Source organism: Pezoporus wallicus, unplaced genomic scaffold (genome assembly GCF_028554395.1).
Source record: "Pezoporus wallicus isolate ANWC-B61680 ecotype Strahan unplaced genomic scaffold, APGP_CSIRO_Pwel_v1 contig_10355, whole genome shotgun sequence".
In the NCBI taxonomy this organism is placed as follows: Eukaryota; Metazoa; Chordata; class Aves; order Psittaciformes; family Psittacidae; genus Pezoporus; species Pezoporus wallicus.
This window is the reverse complement of record NW_026638787.1, coordinates 21,799-41,930: the sequence shown is the minus strand read 5'-3', so window position 1 is coordinate 41,930 and position 20,132 is coordinate 21,799. Positions and strand designations below refer to the sequence as shown.

The 20,132-nt window shown below is 65.4% G+C and overlaps 3 protein-coding genes across 3 annotated transcripts; 2 read left to right on the top strand and 1 right to left on the bottom strand.

Moving 5' to 3' along the window:
* The first annotated feature begins 11 nt into the window (after positions 1-11).
* Positions 12-1,870, top strand: SFTPB (surfactant protein B). The gene is made up of 5 exons (XM_057412598.1): positions 12-83; positions 163-261; positions 1,178-1,465; positions 1,595-1,702; positions 1,784-1,870. The coding sequence occupies exons 1-5, from the start codon at positions 12-14 to the stop codon at positions 1,817-1,819; spliced, it is 603 nt and encodes a 200-aa protein (XP_057268581.1). The 3' UTR covers positions 1,820-1,870.
* A 232-nt stretch (positions 1,871-2,102) lies between these two features.
* On the bottom strand, positions 2,103-8,313 carry USP39 (ubiquitin specific peptidase 39). The gene is made up of 12 exons (XM_057412597.1): positions 8,031-8,313; positions 7,878-7,947; positions 7,681-7,775; positions 6,558-6,694; positions 6,329-6,481; positions 5,584-5,809; positions 4,919-4,996; positions 4,753-4,820; positions 3,886-4,217; positions 2,464-2,599; positions 2,292-2,378; positions 2,103-2,197 (listed from the first exon to the last, which is right to left on the bottom strand). The coding sequence occupies exons 1-12, from the start codon at positions 8,311-8,313 to the stop codon at positions 2,150-2,152; spliced, it is 1,713 nt and encodes a 570-aa protein (XP_057268580.1). The 3' UTR covers positions 2,103-2,149.
* Positions 8,314-8,437: 124 nt separating this feature from the next.
* Positions 8,438-12,557, top strand: CUNH2orf68 (chromosome unknown C2orf68 homolog). Its single transcript, XM_057412596.1, has 4 exons — positions 8,438-8,581; positions 8,661-8,770; positions 10,123-10,238; positions 12,424-12,557. Exons 1-4 carry the CDS (start codon positions 8,487-8,489, stop codon positions 12,544-12,546), a joined length of 444 nt encoding a protein of 147 aa, XP_057268579.1. The 5' UTR covers positions 8,438-8,486; the 3' UTR covers positions 12,547-12,557.
* Positions 12,558-20,132: the final 7,575 nt, after the last annotated feature.

Here is a 20,132-nt window from a genome sequence, read left to right as displayed (position 1 = left end):
CGGTACCCGCCATGGTGCCGCCGTGCCAGGAGCTGGTGCACCAGTACTGGAGCCTGCTCCTCACCGACATCGAGGGGCGCCTCGTGAGTGCCACCCATGGGTGCTGCGGGGCAATGGGGGCACCTCGGGGTGCGGGGGGCTCACTCTCTGCCCCCCCCCCAGAAGCCCTCGGCCGTGTGCGCCCGCCTGGAGCTGTGCCCGGGGCCGGCGGGGGGGGGCCCGGCCCTGGCCCTGCTGGGGGCGCTGCAGAACCGCCCGCAGGTACCGGGGGTGTCACGGGGGTGCCGGTGGGTGCTGATGGGTGCGGGTGGGAGTGGGTGTGTGGGTACCGGTGGGTGCAGGTGGATGGGTGCCGATGGGTGGGTGCAGGTGGGTGGGTGCAGGTGTGTGGGTGTGGGTATGTGGGTGCTGACGGGTGGGCGCAGGGGGATGGGTGCTGACGGGTGGGTGCAGGTGTGTGGGTGCAGGTGGATGGGTGCTGATGGGTGGGCGCGGGTGGATGGGTGCGGGTGTGTGGGTGCCGATGGGTGCCGATGGGTGGGTGCAGGTGGGTGGGTGCTGACGGGTGGGTGCGGGTGTGTTGGTGCCGACAGGTGGGTGCAGGTGGGTGGGTGCCGATGGGTGCCGATGGGTGCTGATGGGTGGGTGCAGGTGGGTAGGTGCGGGTGTGTGGGTGCCGATGGGTGGGTGCTGACGGGTGGGTGCGGGTGGATGGGTGCCGGTGTGTGGGTGCTGACAGGTGGGTGCGGGTGTGTGGGTGCTGACGGGTGGGCGCGGGTGGGTGGGTGCTGGGGTGTGGGTGCAGGTGTGTGGGTGCAGGTGGATGGGTGCTGATGGGTGGGCGCGGGTGGATGGGTGCAGGTGTGTGGGTGCTGACGGGTGGGTGCTGATGGGTGGGTGCAGGTGGGTAGGTGCGGGTGTGTGGGTGCTGACGGGTGGGTGCTGACGGGTGGGTGCAGGTGGGTGGGTGCTGACGGGTGGGTGCTGACGGGTGGGTGCTGGGGTGTGGGTGTTGATGGGTGGGTGCAGGTGGGTAGGTGCGGGTGTGTGGGTGCTGACGGGTGGGTGCTGACGGGTGGGTGTGGGTGTGTGGGTGCGGGTGGATGGGTGCGGGTGTGTGGGTGCTGATGGGTGGGTGCTGATGGGTGCTGACGGGTGGGCGCGGGTGCTCCGTCAGGGGTCGCTGCCGGTGCCTCGGTGCTGGCTCTGCCGCTCGCTGGTGGCGCGCCTGGAGGCGGCGGTGCCGCGGGAGCGCGTGGCCGAGGCCGTGTCCGCGCTGTGCCGCGCGCTCCCGCTGGCGGCGGCGGGCGCGTGCCAGTGCCTGGCGCAGCGCTACGCAGCCCTCGCGCTGGAGCGCGCCCTCGCGCGCCTGGGGCCCGCGCTGCTCTGCCGCGCGCTGCTCGGCTGCCGCCAGGAGGCGCCAACGCCGCGGGAAACGCGCGCCCCCGAGGCGGGAACTGACGCGGTGAGCGCGGGAACGCGCGCGCGGAGCGCGGGGACACCCAGATGGGGGGGGGGATGCACCCATGGGGACGGGCCTGACCCCCGTGTCCGGTCCCCGTCCCGTCCTCCCCCCCACCTCCACCTCCAGCAGGACCTGGTCCCGGTCCCCCCCCTCCTGGAGCTGCCCCCGAAGCCGGGTCCCTGTGTCCTGGGCCCCACTTATTGGTGCTCCAGCCCCACGGCCGCGCAGCGCTGCCAGGTGAGGGGGGGCGGGAAAGGGACGGGGAGGGGAGGGAGTGGGGGGGGTTCTGTGCCCCCCATCACCCCCTGCTCCCCACAGGCCCTGCAGCACTGCCAGGAGCACGTCTGGCTCTAGGGGACACCCGGAGCCCCCCCCCGGCACCGCAATAAAGCTTCCGCATCGCCCGGCCTCGGTGGCCCCCACGTGTGGGTCTTTGGGGTGACAACGGGGGGCGAGGGCACCTCCCACAAACCGCATAAACCACAACCACCCCCCAACCCCCCCAAGCAACCCCAATGAAGAGAAGATGGAAACTGGTTACAAAAATACAGGGGGAGGCATTTAATGGGGGGGGGGGGGAGTCCCCAAGGGGGTTCTGGATGACCCCAAGGGGGGGTTCTGGGTGACCCCAGGGGGGTTCTGGGTATCCCCAAGGGGGTCTTCCTCTGGGTGTCCATGGGGGGCTCAGGCTCCCTGTTGGTTGGTCTCATCCTCTTCACGCCGCTTCCAGATCTGCAGCAGAGCAGAGGGGGATCAGGTGGGGACGAGGGGTCAGTCAGGGGGCGACACGGCCCCCCAGGACCCCCCCACCCCATAATGGTCCCACCTGGATGTAGGCCTCCGAGAGCGTGATCATCTGGGGCAGGATGTCGGTGACCTGCAGGTCCTGCAGCTCGTACCACTTCCCGGTGCCCTGCATTGGGGGGGGGGGCACAAAGGGGGGGTCAGTGGGTGCTAGGGGGCAGTGCCCCGTGTCCCCCCCCCCGGTGGGCACTGACGTGGTGCAGGACGTGGATGCGGTAGGAGCCCTCCGTGGGCTTCCCGTCGTGCACGATGTTGGCGACCAGGTCGTAGGTGGTGTTGGGGTGCGCGGACTGCACCTCCTCCGACAGGTACTCGCGCAGGTCCACGTTCCTGCCCCCGCGCCCCGTCAGTGCCCGCGGCGCCCAGAGGCACCCAGAGCACCCGCACAGCACCCACACAGCACCCAGAGCACCCACAACACACACAGCACCCAGAGCACCCACACAGCACCCACACAGCACCCACACAGCACCCACACAGCACCCAGAGCACCCACAACACACACAGCACCCAGAGCACCCACAGCACCCAGAGCACCCACAACACACACAGCACCCAGAGCACACACAGCACCCAGAGCACCCGCACAGCACCCACACAGCACCCAGAGCACCCACACAGCACCCAGAGCATCCACAACACACACAGCACCCAGAGTGCCCGCACAGCACCCAGAGCGCCCGCACAGCACCCAGAGCGCCCGCAACACACACAGCACCCAGAGCACCCGCACAGCGCCCAGAGCACCCGCACAGCACCCAGAGCACCCGCACAGCACCCAGAGCACCCACAACACGCACAGCACCCAGAGCACCCGCACAGCACCCAGAGCACCCGCACAGCGCCCAGAGCACCTGCACAGCGCCCAGAGCACCTGCACAGCACCCATAGTGCACACAGCACCCAGAGGACTCGCTTAGCGCCCAGAGCACCCGCACAGCGCCCATAGCACCCGCACAGCACCCAGAGCACTCGCACAGCACCCATAGCGCACACAGCACCCATAGCACCCGCACAGCACCCATAACGCACCCACAACACACACAGCACCCAGAGCACCTGCATAGCACCCAGAGCACCCGCAGTGCCCATAGTGCACCCACAGCACCCGCACAGCACCCATAGTGCGCACACAGCACGCACACAGCACCCAGAGCACCCACACAGCACCCAGAGCACCCACACAGCACCGACAGCATGCACACAGCACCCAGAGCACCCGCACAGCACCCAGAGCACCCACAGCACCCATAGTGCGCACACAGCACCCAGAGCACCTGCACAGTGCCCATAGCACACCCACAGCACCCAGAGCACCCACACAGCACCCACTGCACACTTTAGATGCTCCCAAGCCCCTTTAGCTGCTCCCACCCCCTTGAGATGCTCCCAACCCCACTTAGCCACTCCCAAGCCCCCTTTAGATGCTCTCAAACCCCCTTCAGACGCTCCCAAATCCCATTCAGACACTCCCAAACCCTTTTAGATGTTCCCAAACCCCCTTGAGATGCTCCCAAACCCATTTAGATGCTCCCAAACCCCCTTCAGACTCTCCCAACCCCACTTCAGCCCCTCCCAAGCCCCCCTTTAGGCCGCTGCCAAGCCCCCGGCCTCACGTGATGGGGAAGTTGACGATGGTGGGGTTCTTCTCCACGAAGAAGTTGTTCTTGGTGAAGCGCTTGATGCAGAAGATGAGGTAGGGGGGCAGGCGCGTGAGCTGGAAGCGCTTCAGGAAGTTCTCCTTGTAGGTCTTGTACTCCTTCTCGGTGGCGCCGTTGAACTTGGCCAGGATGCTGAAGAGGGGCACCTGGGGGATGATGAGCTGCTCCTTCTCGTCCTTGTAGAGCGGCGCCGTGGGCAGGTCCAGGGTCAGGTACATGAACGTGGACTCCACCATCAGCTCCTGGTACTCGGCCTTGTGCAGCAGCGCCGCCTTCTCCTCGGCCGGCTGCGGGGTCAGCACCCACCACGGGGTCAGCACCCACCATTGGAGAGCACCCACTGTGGGGTCACCACCTGCCGTGGGGTCAGCACCCACCACTGGAGAGCACCCGGCATGGGGTCAGCACCCGCCACGGGGTCAGCACCCGGCATAGGAGAGCACCCACCACAGGGTCAGCACCCGGTGTGGGGTCAGCACCCACCACGGGAGAGCACCCACTGTGGGGTCAGCACCCGCCGTGGGGTCAGCACCCACTGTGGGGTCAGCACCCGCCGTGGGGTCAGCACCCGCCGTGGGGTCAGCACCCAGCACAGGAGAGCACCCACCATGGGAGAGCACCCATCGTGGGGTAAGCACCCGCCGTGGGGTCAGCACCCGCCGTGGGAGAGCACCCACTGTGGGGTCAGCACCCAGCACAGGAGAGCACCCACCACAGGGTCAGCACCCGCCATGGGAGAGCACCCATCGTGGGGTCAGCACCCGCCATGGGGTCAGCACCCGGCGTGGGGTCAGCCCCCCCCAGAGCCCCCCATGGCCTCACCAGGTCCGGGTGAGGCAGCTTCTTGGTGAAGATGCGCATGGAGCCCTGGAACACGTCGGTGACGATGGCTGCGGGGACACGGGGGGATGTGGGGACATGAAGGGGACATGGGGGGGGACACGGGGGTCCCGGGGGGGCCCAAGGGACCCCATTGCTCTCCACTCACTTTTCTTCTTCCTCTTGGTGCCGCCCAGCGCCGAGTGCAGTGCGTTCAGGAACCAGGACAGGAAATCCACCCCATCCCCTGCGCCACCGGGGGATCAGGGTCCACAGCCCAGCACCCCAACCCCACCCCAGTGCCCCATGTCCCCAGCCCCAGTCCAACGCCCCCGACCCCATTCTGATGCCCCCATCCCAACATCCTCATCCCCATCCCAGTGTCCCCAGCTCCATCTCAACATCCTCAAATCAATGCCCCCAACCCCATGCCAGGATCCTCAACCCCAACCCAATGTCCCCATCCTAACATCCCCAACCCAACATCCCCAGCCCCATTCTGATGCCCCCATCCCAACATCCTCAACCCCTCCCAGTGTCCCCAACACCACCCCAATGCCCCCATCCCAGCACCCTCATCCCCATCCCAGGATCCTCAATACCATCCCAAAGTCCCCAGCCCAACATCCCCAACCCCATTTCGAAATCCCCAACCCAATGCCCCCAACCCCATTCTGATGCCCCCATCCCAACATCCTCATCCCCATCCCAATGTCCCCAGCCCAACATCCCCAACCCCATCCCAACATCCCCAACCCAATGCCCCCAGCCCCATTCTGATGCCCCCATCCCAACATCCTCATCCCCATCCCAGGGTCCCCAACTCCACCCCACCCTGCTTGGTGATCTGGAAGCTCTTCTTGCTGCACAGCACCACGGCCTGCAGCATCTCGTGGGGCGAGACGTGGGCCTTGAAGTTCCGGGGGTTCCAGAGCTTCCGCATGAGCTCCCCGAAGCGCTGCACCAGCAGGAACATGATGTCCCCGGGCGGGCGCTGGATGCTCCGGTAGTTCTCCTCCTCCAGGAAGTAGTTCCGCAGCGGCGGCACGTTGGATAACGCCTAGGGGAGAGGAGGGATGGAGCCAGCAACCCCGGAGAGGAGCTGGGATGGAGCCAGCAACCCCAGAGAGAAATGGGGATGGAGCCACCAACCCCAGAGAGGAGCCAGGATGGAGCCACCAACCCCAGAGAGGAGCCAGGATGGAGCCACCAACCCCAGAGAGAAATAGGGATGGAGCCACCAACCCCATAGAGGAGCTGAGATGGAGCCACCAACCCCATAGAGAAATAGGGATGGAGCCACCAACCCCATAGAGGAGCTGAGATGGAGGCACCAACCCCATAGAGAAATAGGGATGGAGCCACCAACCCCATAGAGGGATCAGGATGGAGCCACCAACCCCACAGAGGAGCCGGGATGGATCGACCAGCCCCAGAGAGGAGCCAGGATGGATCGACCAGCCCCACAGAGGAGCCAGGATGGATCGACCAGCCCCACAGAGGAGCCAGGATGGATCGACCAGCCCCACAGCAGGTCCTGGGGGCAGTTTTGGGGGGGGTGGGTGTGTGTGTGTCTCACCTGCAGGACAGCGTTGGCGTAGTCATTGGCCTTGATGTTGTTGAGCCCCACGATGCCCGGCAGGTACGTGGTGCCGTCGTAGGCGCGGGAGAGCTTGGCCTGCTTGTCCAGGCTGGCGATGTGCTGGGCGGTGAAGGTGGGCTTGAGCACGTACTGCGGGGGAAGCGGGCGTCAGGACCGGAGGGGATACGGCGCTGAGCCCCGCTGTGCCCCCCCCGGGCCCTGGCACCGTGATGTCCTCCAGCGAGGAGTCCAGGATCTCGTAGTTGTCGGGCAGGCAGTAGAACTTGAGCGTGTGCAGGTTGAGGAACACGTGGTGGCTCAGCTGCACGCTGTGGATGTAGGCGTGAGAGCGCAGCCCCCGGCCTGCGGGGACACCGGGGAGAGGGGGGGGAACCGGCATCAGGACATGGAGGAAGGGGGGGACGGGGACACAACACCGGTATCTGCCCGCCCTGAGGGTCCCTGCAGTGCCCCACGTGTGGCCTGGGCAGCTCCTTGGGGCTTGGGGGTCCCCTATGTCTCATGTGGGCAGCAGCACAGCCCATGGGGGTCCCCTATGCCCCTACCCAAGTAACCCACCTATAGGGGTCCCCTGTGCCCCCCCAGCCCATAGGAGTCCCCTGTGCCCCCCTGAGCACTCCAGCCCATGGGGGTCCCCTTTGGTCCCCCATGAATACCCCAGCCCATAGGGGTCCCCTGTGCCCCCCTACCCTATGAGGGGTCCCCTGTGCCACCCTTGAGCACCCCAGCCCATAGGGGTCCCCTGTGCCCCCCCTGAGCACCCCAGCCTATAGGGGTCCCCTGTGCCCCCCCACCCCATGGGGGTCCCCTTTGCTCCCCCCTGAACACCCCAGCCCATGGGGGTTCCCTGTGCCCCTCCCAGAGCACTTCCACCCATGGGGGTCCCCTGTGCCCCCCCGAGCACCCCACCCCATGGGGGTGCCCTTTGCTCCCCCCTGAACACCGCAGTCCATGAGGGTGCCCTGTGCCCCCCTGAGCACCCCCACCCATGGGTGTCCCCTGTGAGCCCCCCACCCCATAGGGGTCCCCTGTGTGCCCCCCGAGCACCCCACCCCATGGGAGTGCGCTTTGTTCCCCCCCCAAGCACCCCCGCCCATGGGTGCCCCCCTGAACCCCCCACCCCATGGGTGTCCCCCATGCCCCCCCCCATTCCCTGTGCCCCCCCCACTCCTGCTACCCTCCCATCCCCATGCCCCCTGCCCGGTGTCCCACCCCCCCCATCCCCAGCACCCCCCATCCTCACGCCATCTCCGCTGCTCTCCCCTTCCCGGTGCCCCCCCCCTTGCCCCCCCATTCCCCGTGCTTCCCCCTCCCGCTGCCCCGCTCACCCTGGAAGTACTTCCCGCACACGAGGCACGCGTACACGTTGATGTGGGACAGGGAGATGGAGCAGAGCTTCTCGAAGTCGAAGTCCAGCACGCTCCTGGGGGGGGGGGAACGAGCTCAATGGGGGGGCACACACCGGGGGGGGGGGAGGGGGGCACATACCGGGGGGGGGGGCACCCCAAACCCCCCCCCCGCTCACTTATTGATGGTGTCCAGGTAGGGGCAGTGCCGGCTGCGCTGGTCCTCGGGGTCGAAGCGGCCATAGCGCACTGCGGGGAACGAAGGGAAGGGGCTTAACGGGACGGCAGCGCCACCGGCGACGGCGGGGCCCGGGCCCGCTCCCGCTCCGCACCCGTGGGCTCCGGCTCGGGCTCGGAGTCTCCGTCGGGCTCCCGCTCCCGCTTGCCCCGCGCTAGGCCGCTGGCACCGGGCCCCGCTTCCCGCTTGGGCCGGGCGGGATCCGAGGGGAGGTCGAGGCCCGGTTCCGCCGCCTCCCGCCGGCCGCGCTCCCGCTCCGCCTCCCGCCGGCTCCGGCCCCGCTCCGCGTCCGCGTCCCGGCGGCTCCGGGAGGAACCGGAACCGGAGCCGGAACCGGAGCCCGGGCCCCGCCGCTCCCGCTTCCCTCGGCTCGACATGGCGGCGGCAGTGCTACTGCGCATGCGCTTCCGCCCCACCGGGCGGCGCGGCGGCGGCACCACGGCGCATGCGCGTTTCCCGTCACCGTCGCTGTTAAAGGGCCCGCGCCCCGGTACCGGGCGGGCTCTTAAAGGGGCCGCGTCCCGCTCCCGCCGCCCCGGTCCCGGTGGCGATGGAGGCGGCCGCGGGTTGGCGCTACCGGCCGGGGGGGCGGCTCGACATGAGCCACGGCTTCGTGCGGCACATCCGCCGCAACCAGCTCGCCAGGTACCGGCACCCCCCCCCCGCGGTCCCGGTGCCCCCCAACTCCGTGGCGGGTGTCGCGATATCGCGTGGGTCACGACAGGGACGCGTACGAGAGGGCGCTGAGGCAGGCGCGGGGCCGTGCCCGGCTCCCGGTGACCCCCCCCCGGCCCCGCCGGCCCGACCAGCCCGTGTACAGGCCCCGGCGGAGCGGTGAGAGCGGATGGGGGGGGCACCAAGGGGGGGATGGGAGCACCCATGAAGGGATGGGGGGGCACTAATGGGGGGGGATGGGAGCACCCATGGGGGGATGGGGGGGCACTAATGGGGGGGGATGGGAGCACCCATGGGGGGATGGGGGGGCACTAATGGGGGGGGATGGGGGCACCCATGGGGACATGGGGGGGGCACTAATGGGGGGGGATGGGAGCACTCATGGGGGGATGGGGGAGCACTAATGGGGGGATGGGAGCACCCATGGGGGGATGGGGGGGCACTAATGGGGGTTGGGGGCACCCATGGGGGGATGGGGGCGGCACTAATGGGGGGGGATGGGAGCACTCATGGGGGGTACCCATGGGGGATGGGGATGGGGGGGCACCAATGGGGGGGATGGGGGCACCCATGGGGGGCAGTGGGAATGGGGGGCACCCATGGGGGATGGGGGAGGCGCAAATGGGGGGCATGGGGGCACCCATGGGGGATGGGGATGGGAGAGGCACCCGTGGGGGATGGGGGAGGCACCAATAGGGGGGATGGGGATGGGGATGAGGGAGGCACCAATGGGGGGAGAGGGGCACCATGGGGGGATGGGGGGACACCCATGGGGGGATGGGAGCACCCATGGGGAGGGCACCAATGGGGGGGATGGGGGCACCCATGGGGGGTACCCATGGGGGATGGGGATGGGGGGGCACCCATGGGGGATGGGGGGGGGGCACCAATGGTGTGAATAGGGGCACCCATGGAGGGCACCCATGGGGGATGGGGGGAGGTGCAAATGGGGGGCATGGGGGCACCCATGGAGGGATGGGGATGGGAGAGGCACCAATGGGGGGGGGGCACCCATGGGGGGATGGGGGGCCACCAATGGGGGGGATGAGAGCACCCATGGGGGGGGCACCAATGGAGGGGATGGGAGCACCCATGGGGGGTACCCCTGGGGGATGGGGGGGCACCAATGGGGGATGGGGGCACTCATGGAGGGCACCCATGGGGGGATGGGGGATGGGGATGAGGGGGCACCAGTGGGGGGATGGGAGCACCCATGGGGGGGGCACCAATGGGGGGGATGGGGGCACCCATGGAGGGCACCTATGGGGAATAGGGGGGCACCAGTGGGGGGATGGGGGGGGCACCAATGGTGGTGATAGGGGCACCCATGGGGGATGGGGATGGGAGGGGCACCCATGGGGGATGGGGCTGGGGGGGGAACCCATGGGGCGATGGGGGATGCACAAATTGGGGGCATGGGGGCACCCATGGGGGGATGGGGATGGGGGCACCCATGGGATCAGTGCCCGCCCCCCGTCCCCGGGTTGGTGCTGAGGCCGTGGGTGCCGCAGGGGGTCCCGGGGGTGACTCCAGCCCAGGGCCCCCCCCCGACCCCCGCGGGCCGCGGCTTTTCTGCCTCGAGTACGAGGGGGACGACGGCAGCGTCACCAGCGTCATCGTGCACCAGGTGGGGCCCGGGGGGGGCTCAGAGCACCCATGGGTGCGGGGGGGCCGCTGTGTGCAAGGGGGTGTAGGATCGGGGGGTGCTGCAATGGGGTACCCAGTGTGGGGGTGTCTGTGGGGCAGGGGGACTGTGTGGGGCACAATGGGTGCTGGGTGCCCTGGGATGGGTGCTATGGGTCACAGTGGGTGCAGTGGGGTTTAGTGGCTGCTGTGGGTCACAGTGGGTGTTATGAGTGGCAGTGTGTATTGTGGGGTGCTGTGGGTGCTGTGGGGCTCAGTGGGTGCTGGGGGTCTCATTGGGTGCCGGGGGTCTCATTGGGTGCTATGGGACACTGTGGGTTTCTATGGGTCTCATTGGGTGCTGTGGGTCTCAGTGGGTGCTGTGGGTCCCAGTGGGTGCTCTGGGGCTCAGTGGGTGCTCTGGGGCTCATTGGGTGCTACGGGTCCCATTGGGTGCTGTGGGTCTCATTGGGTGCTCTGGTTCTCACTGGGTGCTATGGGTCCCGTTGGGTGCTGTGGGTCCCATTGGGTGCTGTGGGTCCCATTGGGTGCTGTGGGTCCCATTGGGTGCTCTGGGGCTCAGTGGGTGCTGTGGGTCCCATTGGGTGCTCTGTGGCTAAGTGAGTGCTGTGGGTCACATTGGGTGCTGTGGGTCCCATTGGGTGCTCTGGGGCTCAGTGGGTGCTGTGGGTCCCATTGGGTGCTCTGGGGCTCAGTGGGTGCTGTGGGTCCCATTGGGTGCTGTGGGTCCCATTGGGTGCTCTGGGTCTCAGTGAGTGCTGTGGGTCCCATTGGGTGCTCCGAGTCTCAGTGAGTGCTGTGGGTCCCATTGGGTGCTCTGGGTCTCAGTGGGTGCTGTGGGTCCCATTGGGTGCTCTGGGGCTCAGTGGGTGCTGTGGGTCCCATTGGGTGCTCTGGGTCTCAGTGGGTGCTGTGGGTCCCATTGGGTGCTCTGGGTCTCAGTGGGTGCTGTGGGGCTCATTGGGTGCTACGGGTCCCATTGGGTGCTGTGGGTCTCATTGGGTGCTCTGGTTCTCACTGGGTGCTATGGGTCCCGTTGGGTGCTGTGGGTCCCATTGGGTGCTGTGGGTCCCATTGGGTGCTGTGGGTCCCATTGGGTGCTCTGGGGCTCAGTGGGTGCTGTGGGTCCCATTGGGTGCTCTGTGGCTAAGTGAGTGCTGTGGGTCACATTGGGTGCTGTGGGTCCCATTGGGTGCTCTGGGGCTCAGTGGGTGCTGTGGGTCCCATTGGGTGCTCTGGGGCTCAGTGGGTGCTGTGGGTCCCATTGGGTGCTGTGGGTCCCATTGGGTGCTCTGGGTCTCAGTGAGTGCTGTGGGTCCCATTGGGTGCTCCGAGTCTCAGTGAGTGCTGTGGGTCCCATTGGGTGCTCTGGGGCTCAGTGGGTGCTGTGGGTCCCATTGGGTGCTCTGGGGCTCAGTGGGTGCTGTGGGTCCCATTGGGTGCTCTGGGTCTCAGTGGGTGCTGTGGGTCCCATTGGGTGCTCTGGGTCTCAGTGGGTGCTGTGGGTCCCATTGGGTGCTCTGAGTCTCAGTGAGTGCTGTGGGTCCCATTGGGTGCTCTGGGGCTCAGTGGGTGCTGTGGGTCCCATTGGGTGCTCTGGGGCTCAGTGGGTGCTGTGGGTCCCATTGGGTGCTCTGGGGCTCAGTGGGTGCTGTGGGTCCCATTGGGTGCTCTGGGGCTCAGTGGGTGCTGTGGGTCCCATTGGGTGCTCTGGGGCTCAGTGGGTGCTGTGGGTCCCATTGGGTGCTCTGAGTCTCAGTGTGTGCTGTGGGTCCCATTGGGTGCTCTGGGGCTCAGTGGGTGCTGTGGGTCCCATTGGGTGCTCTGGGGCTCAGTGGGTGCTGTGGGTCCCATTGGGTGCTCTGGGGCTCAGTGGGTGCTGTGGGTCCCATTGGGTGCTCTGGGGCTCAGTGGGTGCTGTGGGTCCCATTGGGTGCTCTGGGGCTCAGTGGGTGCTGTGGGTCCCATTGGGTGCTCTGGGGCTCAGTGGGTGCTGTGGGTCCCATTGGGTGCTCTGGGGCTCAGTGGGTGCTGTGGGTCCCATTGGGTGCTCTGGGGCTCAGTGGGTGCTGTGGGTCCCATTGGGTGCTCTGGGGCTCAGTGGGTGCTGTGGGTCCCATTGGGTGCTCTGGGGCTCAGTGGGTGCTCTGGGGCTCTCTGTGTCCCAGGGGGACAGCGCAGAGGACGTCACCCAGCGCGTCTGCGCCCGGAGCCCCCTGGAGCCCCCCCTGCGCCGGGCCCTGTGCCAGCGGGTGCAGGCTGAGCTCCGGCAGCGCCGCGGAACCGGCTGAGCCCCGGCCCCACACCGCGCCAATAAAGGTCCTGTGGGCTCCGGGGGTGCATTGGGTGCTATGGGGCTGGGGGGCGGTCCCTGGGGGCCTTGGGTATGGGGGGGGGGCAGTTGTTGTTGTGGGGTCTCCCCTAAGCAGACCCCATTGATGTTACTGCAGCCCCTCCCCAAGCAGCCCCCATTGATGTTACTGCAGGGTCTCCCGGACCCGCCCCACTTTATTTCCGGTAGGGTCCCCTCCATTGGCTCTCGCTGCCGGCTCCCGGGGCCGCTCCGCCGCGCTCACCGGGGGGCTCCGCGGGTGCCGGTGGTGCCCGGTTCCGGTTCCGGTACCGGGGCCGGGTCCCGCCGCAGCCCCAGCGCCAGGAGCGGGACCGGGACGAGCCCGAGCCCGGCCGCTGCCGCCCAGGGCCCCGGGAGCGCTGCGGGAGGACGGCGCCGTCTGCGGGGGGGGGAACGGAGCGGCTGCGGCCGGGGGCAGCGCGAGCACCCCCCCATTGCTCCGTGCCCCCGTGTGCCCCCAGTGCCTGTGTCCCCATGGTGCCCCCATGTCCCACAGTGTCCCCATAGTGCCCCCAGTGCCTGTGTCCCCATGGTGTCCCCATGTCCCACAGTGCCCCACAGTGCCCCCCATGTCCCTGTGCCCCCATAGTGCCCCCATGGTGTCCCCATGTCCCACGGTGCCCCGTGGTGCCCCCATGTCCCACAGTGCCCCACAGTGCCCCCCAGTCCCTGTGCCCCCATGGAGTCCCCATGTCCCACAGTGCCCCCATGTCCCACAGTGTCCCCATAGTGCCCCCCAGTCCCTCTGTCCCCATGGTGTCCCCATGTCCCACGGTGCCCCATGGTGCCCCCATGTCCCACAGTGCCTCACGGTGCCCCATGTCCCACAGTGCCCCACAGTGTCCCCATAGTGCCCCCATGTCCCTCAGTGCCCCCGTGGTGCCCCCATGTCCCACAGTGCCCCCATGTCCCACAGTGCCCCACAGTGCCCCCCAGTCCCTGTGCCCCCATGGTGCCCCCATGTCCCACAGTGCCCCCATGTCCCACAGTGCCCCCATGTCCCACGGTGCCCCATGGTGCCCCCATGTCCCACAGTGCCCCACAGTGCCCCCATGTCCCACAGTGTCCCCATAGTGCCCCCATGTCCCTCAGTGCCCCCGTGGTGCCCCCATGTCCCACAGTGCCCCCATGTCCCACAGTGCCCCATGGTGCCCCCCAGTCCCTGTGCCCCCATGGTGCCCCCATGTCCCACAGTGCCCCCATGTCCCACGGTGCCCCATGGTGCCCCCATGTCCCCCCATGGCCGCAGCTCTGTGCCCGCGTGTCGAGGTCCTGCAGCTCCCGTCCCGCTCCGTTCTGCTGCAGCAGCCCCGCCACCGCCTCAGCCCCGCGCTGGCACCGCCACAGCCCCGGCACCGGCACCGGCACGGGGACACCGTGGGGACGTTTGGGATGGGGGGAGCAGGGGGGGCTGCAGAGACATTGGGGACTGGGGGGACATTGGGGACTATGGGGACATTGGGGACTATGGGGACATTGAGTATAGGGGGACATTGGGGACTATGGGGACATTGGGGACTGTGGGGACATTGGGGACTATGGGGACATTGAGTATAGGGGGACATTGGGGACTGGGGGGACATTGGGGACTGTGGGGACATTGGGGACATGGGGACATTGGGGACATTGGGGACTGTGGGGACATTGAGTATAGGGGGACATTGGGGACTGTGGAGGCATTAGGGATAGGAGGAACACTAGGGACCATGGAGACATTGGGGACTATGGGGACATTGGGGACTATGGGGACATGGGAGTCATCAGGACTTTGGAGACCCAGGGACCACAGGCAAGTGGAACATGTGACATTCGGGACATGGGGACCTTGGATCTGTGGGGGATCTGGGACTATGGGGACTATGAGAACACAGGGGACATGGGACCATGGGGACATTGGGACCATGTGGACTGCAGGAAAGGGGCACAGGGGAGAACAGGGCCTATGGGGTCATCAGGACATTGGGGACACTGGGGAACAGGGACTCTGCAGACATGGGCACATCACAGGGACACCGGGACCCCAGAGAAGGGCACGATGGGGAAGCGGGTACCATGAGGAGGGGACATGTGGGGACAAAGAGAACTTGGGGATACAGGGCCATGGGGATGACACAGGGACCTGGGGACCATGGACACAAAGGGATCAGGGGGACACAGGAGCTATGGGGACATCACAGGGGCTATGGGGACGTGAGGATCATGGGGTAGGGGCACATGGGGACAGCATGAGAGGATGTTGGGAGCATAGGATCATGGGGACACGGGGACAATGGGGACCACAGGCACATAGGGATAGATCATGGGGACACGGGGACAATGGGGACCACAGGCACATAGGGATAGATCATGGGGACACGGGGACAATGGGGACCACAGGCACACAGGGATCATGGGGACACAGGGACTATGGGGACCACAGGCACATAGGGATCATGGGGACACAGGGACTATGGGGACCACAGGCACATAGGGATCATGGGGACACGGGGACAATGGGGACCACAGGCACATAGGGATAAATCATGGGGACACAGGGACTATGGGGACCACAGGCACATAGGGATGGATCATGGGGACACAGGGACTATGGGGACCACAGGCACATAGGGATGGATCATGGGGACACGGGGACAATGGGGACCACAGGCACATAGTGATAAATCATGGGGACACAGGGACTATGGGGACCACAGGCACATAGGGATAAATCATGGGGACACAGGGACTATGGGGACCACAGGCACATAGGGATAAATCATGGGGACACAGGGACTATGGGGACCACAGGCACATAGGGATCATGGGGACACGGGGACAATGGGGACCACAGGCACATAGGGATGGATCATGGGGACACGGGGACAATGGGGACCACAGGCACATAGGGATGGATCATGGGGACACAGGGACTATGGGGACCACAGGCACATAGGGATGGATCATGGGGACACAGGGACTATGGGGACCACAGGCACATAGGGATGGATCATGGGGACACGGGGACAATGGGGACCACAGGCACATAGGGATCATGGGGACACGGGGACAATGGGGACCACAGGCACATAGGGATGGATCATGGGGACACGGGGACAATGGGGACCACAGGCACATAGGGATCATGGGGACACGGGGACAATGGGGACCACAGGCACATAGGGATGGATCATGGGGACACGGGGACAATGGGGACCACAGGCACATAGGGATGGATCATGGGGACACAGGGACTATGGGGACCACAGGCACATAGGGATGGATCATGGGGACATGGGGACAATGGGGACCACAGGCACATAGGGATCATGGGGACACGGGGACAATGGGGACCACAGGCACATAGGGATCATGGGGACACGGGGACAATGGGGACCACAGGCACATAGGGATCATGGGGACACGGGGACAATGGGGACCACAGGCACATAGGGATCATGGGGACACGGGGACTATGGGGACCACAGGCACATAGGGATCATGGGGACACAGGGACTATGGGGACCACAGGCACATAGGGATGGATCATGGGGACACGGGGACAATGGGGACCACAGGCACATAGGGATAAATCATGGGGACACAGGGACTATGGGGACCACAGGCACATAGGGATGGATCATGGGGACACAGGGACTATGGGGACCACAGGCACATAGGGATGGATCATGGGGACACGGGGACAATGGGGACCACAGGCACATAGGGATAAATCATGGGGACACAGGGACTATGGGGACCACAGGCACATAGGGATAAATCATGGGGACACAGGGACTATGGGGACCACAGGCACATAGGGATCATGGGGACACGGGGACAATGGGGACCACAGGCACATAGGGATAAATCATGGGGACACAGGGACTATGGGGACCACAGGCACATAGGGATCATGGGGACACGGGGACAATGGGGACCACAGGCACATAGGGATGGATCATGGGGACACGGGGACAATGGGGACCACAGGCACATAGGGATGGATCATGGGGACACGGGGACAATGGGGACCACAGGCACACAGGGATCATGGGGACACGGGGACAATGGGGACCACAGGCACACAGGGATCATGGGGACACGGGGACTATGGGGACCGTGGGGAAGGGGCGCACGGGGCTATGCAGCAGGGACCATGGGGACATCCCGGGGGCACTGGGAATACGGGGACACGGGGACACGTGAACCATGGGGCACGGCGCGGGGGGGACACCGGGACGGGGGACACCGGGGGTCCCCGATGGGTCCGGATCCCGTCCCCGTCCTCCCCCGGGAAGCGGCGCCGGTGCCGGTCCCGTCCCGTCCCGTCCGGCCCCGGTGAGGTGCGGGAGGGTCCGGGACCCCCCCCCGGACACGGAGCGTGACCCCTATGCGCCCCCCCCCGTGTCCCCACCCCCCGACGAGGACCCCCCCCCCCCTCCCCGCCCCTTGTCCCCTCCCTGGGACCCCGTGTCCGTGACCCCCCCGGTGACACCGGTACCAGCGACACCGCCGCACTGCGCCCTTTGTCCCCGGTGCCACGCACCGGGATGGGCCCGCCCCTCCGCACCGCCCCGTGTCCCCCCCCGTGTGTCCCGACACGTCCCCGTCCATGTCCTCCCCACGTCCCCTTCATTGTCCCCCATGTCCCCATCCATGTCCTCCCCATGTCCCTTTCATTGTCCCCCCATGTTCCCATCCATGTCCTCCCCACGTCCCCTTCATTGTCCCCCATGTCCCCATCCATGTCCTCCCCATGTCCCTTTCATTGTCCCCCCATGTTCCCATCCATGTCCTCCCCATGTCCCTTTCATTGTCCCCCCATGTTCCCATCCATGTCCTCCCCATGTCCCCTTCATTGTCCCCCATGTTCCCATCCATGTCCTCCCCGTGTCCCCTTATTTGTCCCCCCATGTTCCTTTCCATGTCCTCCCCGTTTCCCCTTCTTTGTCCCCCATGTCCCCATCCATGTCCTCCCCACATCCCCTTCATTGTCCCCCCATGTCCCCATCCATGTCCTCCCCGTGTCCCCTTCATTGTCCCCCCATGTCCCTTTCATTGTCCCCCCATGTTCCCATCCATGTCCTCCCCATGTCCCTTTCATTGTCCCCCCATGTTCCCATCCATGTCCTCCCCGTGTCCCCTTCATTGTCCCCCCATGTCCCCATCCATGTCCTCCCCGTGTCCCCTTCATTGTCCCCCCATGTTCCCATCCATGTCCTCCCCCGTGTCCCCTTCATTGTCCCCCCATGTCCCCATCCATGTCCTCCCCATGTCCCTTTCATTGTCCCCCCATGTCCCCATCCATGTCCTCCCCACATCCCCTTCATTGTCCCCCCATGTCCCCATCCATGTCCTCCCTTTGTCCCCTTCTTTGTCCCCCATGTCCCCATCCATGTCCTCCCCGTGTCCCCTTCATTGTCCCCCCATGTCCCTTTCATTGTCCCCCCATGTTCCCATCCATGTCCTCCCCACATCCCCTTCATTGTCCCCCATGTTCCCATCCATGTCCTCCCCGTGTCCCCTTCATTGTCCCCCCATGTCCCCATCCATGTCCTCCCCGTGTCCCCTTCATTGTCCCCCCATGTTCCCATCCATGTCCTCCCCCGTGTCCCCTTCATTGTCCCCCCATGTCCCCATCCATGTCCTCCCCATGTCCCCTTCATTGTCCCCCCATGTCCCCATCCATGTCCTCCCCATGTCCCCTTCATTGTCCCCCCATGTCCCCATCCATGTCCTCCCCATGTCCCCTTCATTGTCCCCCATGTCCCCATCCATGTCCTCCCCATGTCCCCTTCATTGTCCCCCATGTCCCCGTCCATGTCCTCCCCCGTGTCCCCTTCATTGTCCCCCCATGTCCCCATCCATGTCCTCCCCATGTCCCCTTCATTGTCCCCCATGTCCCCGTCCATGTCCTCCCCATGTCCCTCCCATATCCCCATCCTTGTCCCTATCCGTGTCCTCCCCCCATGTCCCACTGAGTCTCCTGCAATGTGGCCCCAAGGGGGGCCCCACACGTGTTCTCCCTCTGCATCCTGACACGTTCCCCCTTCACTGTCCCGTCCCCCCCCGTCCCCCTTCTCTGTCCCCCCCTTCACTGTCCCCCCATGTCCCCCTCTGTGTCCTCCCCATCACGCCCATGTCCCCACATGCATCCTCCCGTGTCCCTCCCATGTCCCCATCCGTGTCCCCATCCACGTCCCCACATGCACACGTGCTGGTCATTGGTGCCCCAGGGGTATCTGCAGGTGGGGATGGCGCCGGTGGCCACGAGGATGGTGACAATGGTGACAATGTTGATGATGGTGACAGTGGTGACAGTGGTGACAATGGTGACGGTGGTGATGATGGTGACAATGGTGACGATGGTGACAATGGTGACAGTGGTGACAGTGGTGACAGTGGTGACAGTGGTGACGATGGTGACGATGGTGACAGTGGTGACAATGGTGACAATGGTGACAATGGTGACAATGGTGACGATGGTGACGATGGTGACAATGGTGACAGTGGTGACAATGGTGACAGTGGTGACAGTGGTGACAGTGGTGACAGTGGTGACAGTGGTGACGATGGTGACGATGGTGACAGTGGTGACAGTGGTGACAGTGGTGACAGTGGTGACAGTGGTGACAGTGGTGACGATGGTGACGATGGTGACGATGGTGACAGTGGTGACAGTGGTGACAATGGTGACAATGGTGACAGTGGTGACAATGGTGACAATGGTGACAATGGTGACAATGGTGACGATGGTGACGATGGTGACAGTGGTGACAATGGTGACAATGGTGACGATGGTGACAATGGTGACAGTGGTGACGATGGTGACAGTGGTGACAATGGTGACGATGGTGACGATGGTGACGATGGTGACAATGGTGACAATGGTGATGATGGTGACAGTGGTGACAATGGTGACAGTGGTGACAATGGTGACGATGGTGACAGTGGTGACAATGGTGATGATGGTGACAGTGGTGACAATGGTGACAATGGTGACAGTGGTGACAATGGTGACAATGGTGACAATGGTGACGATGGTGACGATGGTGACAGTGGTGACAATGGTGACAATGGTGACGATGGTGACAATGGTGACAGTGGTGACGATGGTGACAGTGGTGACAATGGTGACGATGGTGACGATGGTGACGATGGTGACAATGGTGACAATGGTGATGATGGTGACAGTGGTGACGATGGTGACAATGGTGACAATGGTGACAGTGGTGACAATGGTGACGATGGTGACAGTGGTGACAATGGTGATGATGGTGACAGTGGTGACGATGGTGACAATGGTGACAATGGTGACAGTGGTGACAATGGTGACGATGGTGACAGTGGTGACAATGGTGACAATGGTGACGATGGTGACGATGGTGACAGTGGTGACGATGGTGACAATGGTGACGATGGTGACAGTGGTGACAATGGTGATGATGGTGACAGTGGTGACAATGGTGACAATGGTGACAATGGTGACGATGGCACCCGTGAGGCTGAGCCCGAGGAGCAGCTTCATGATGTGCCACCGGAACT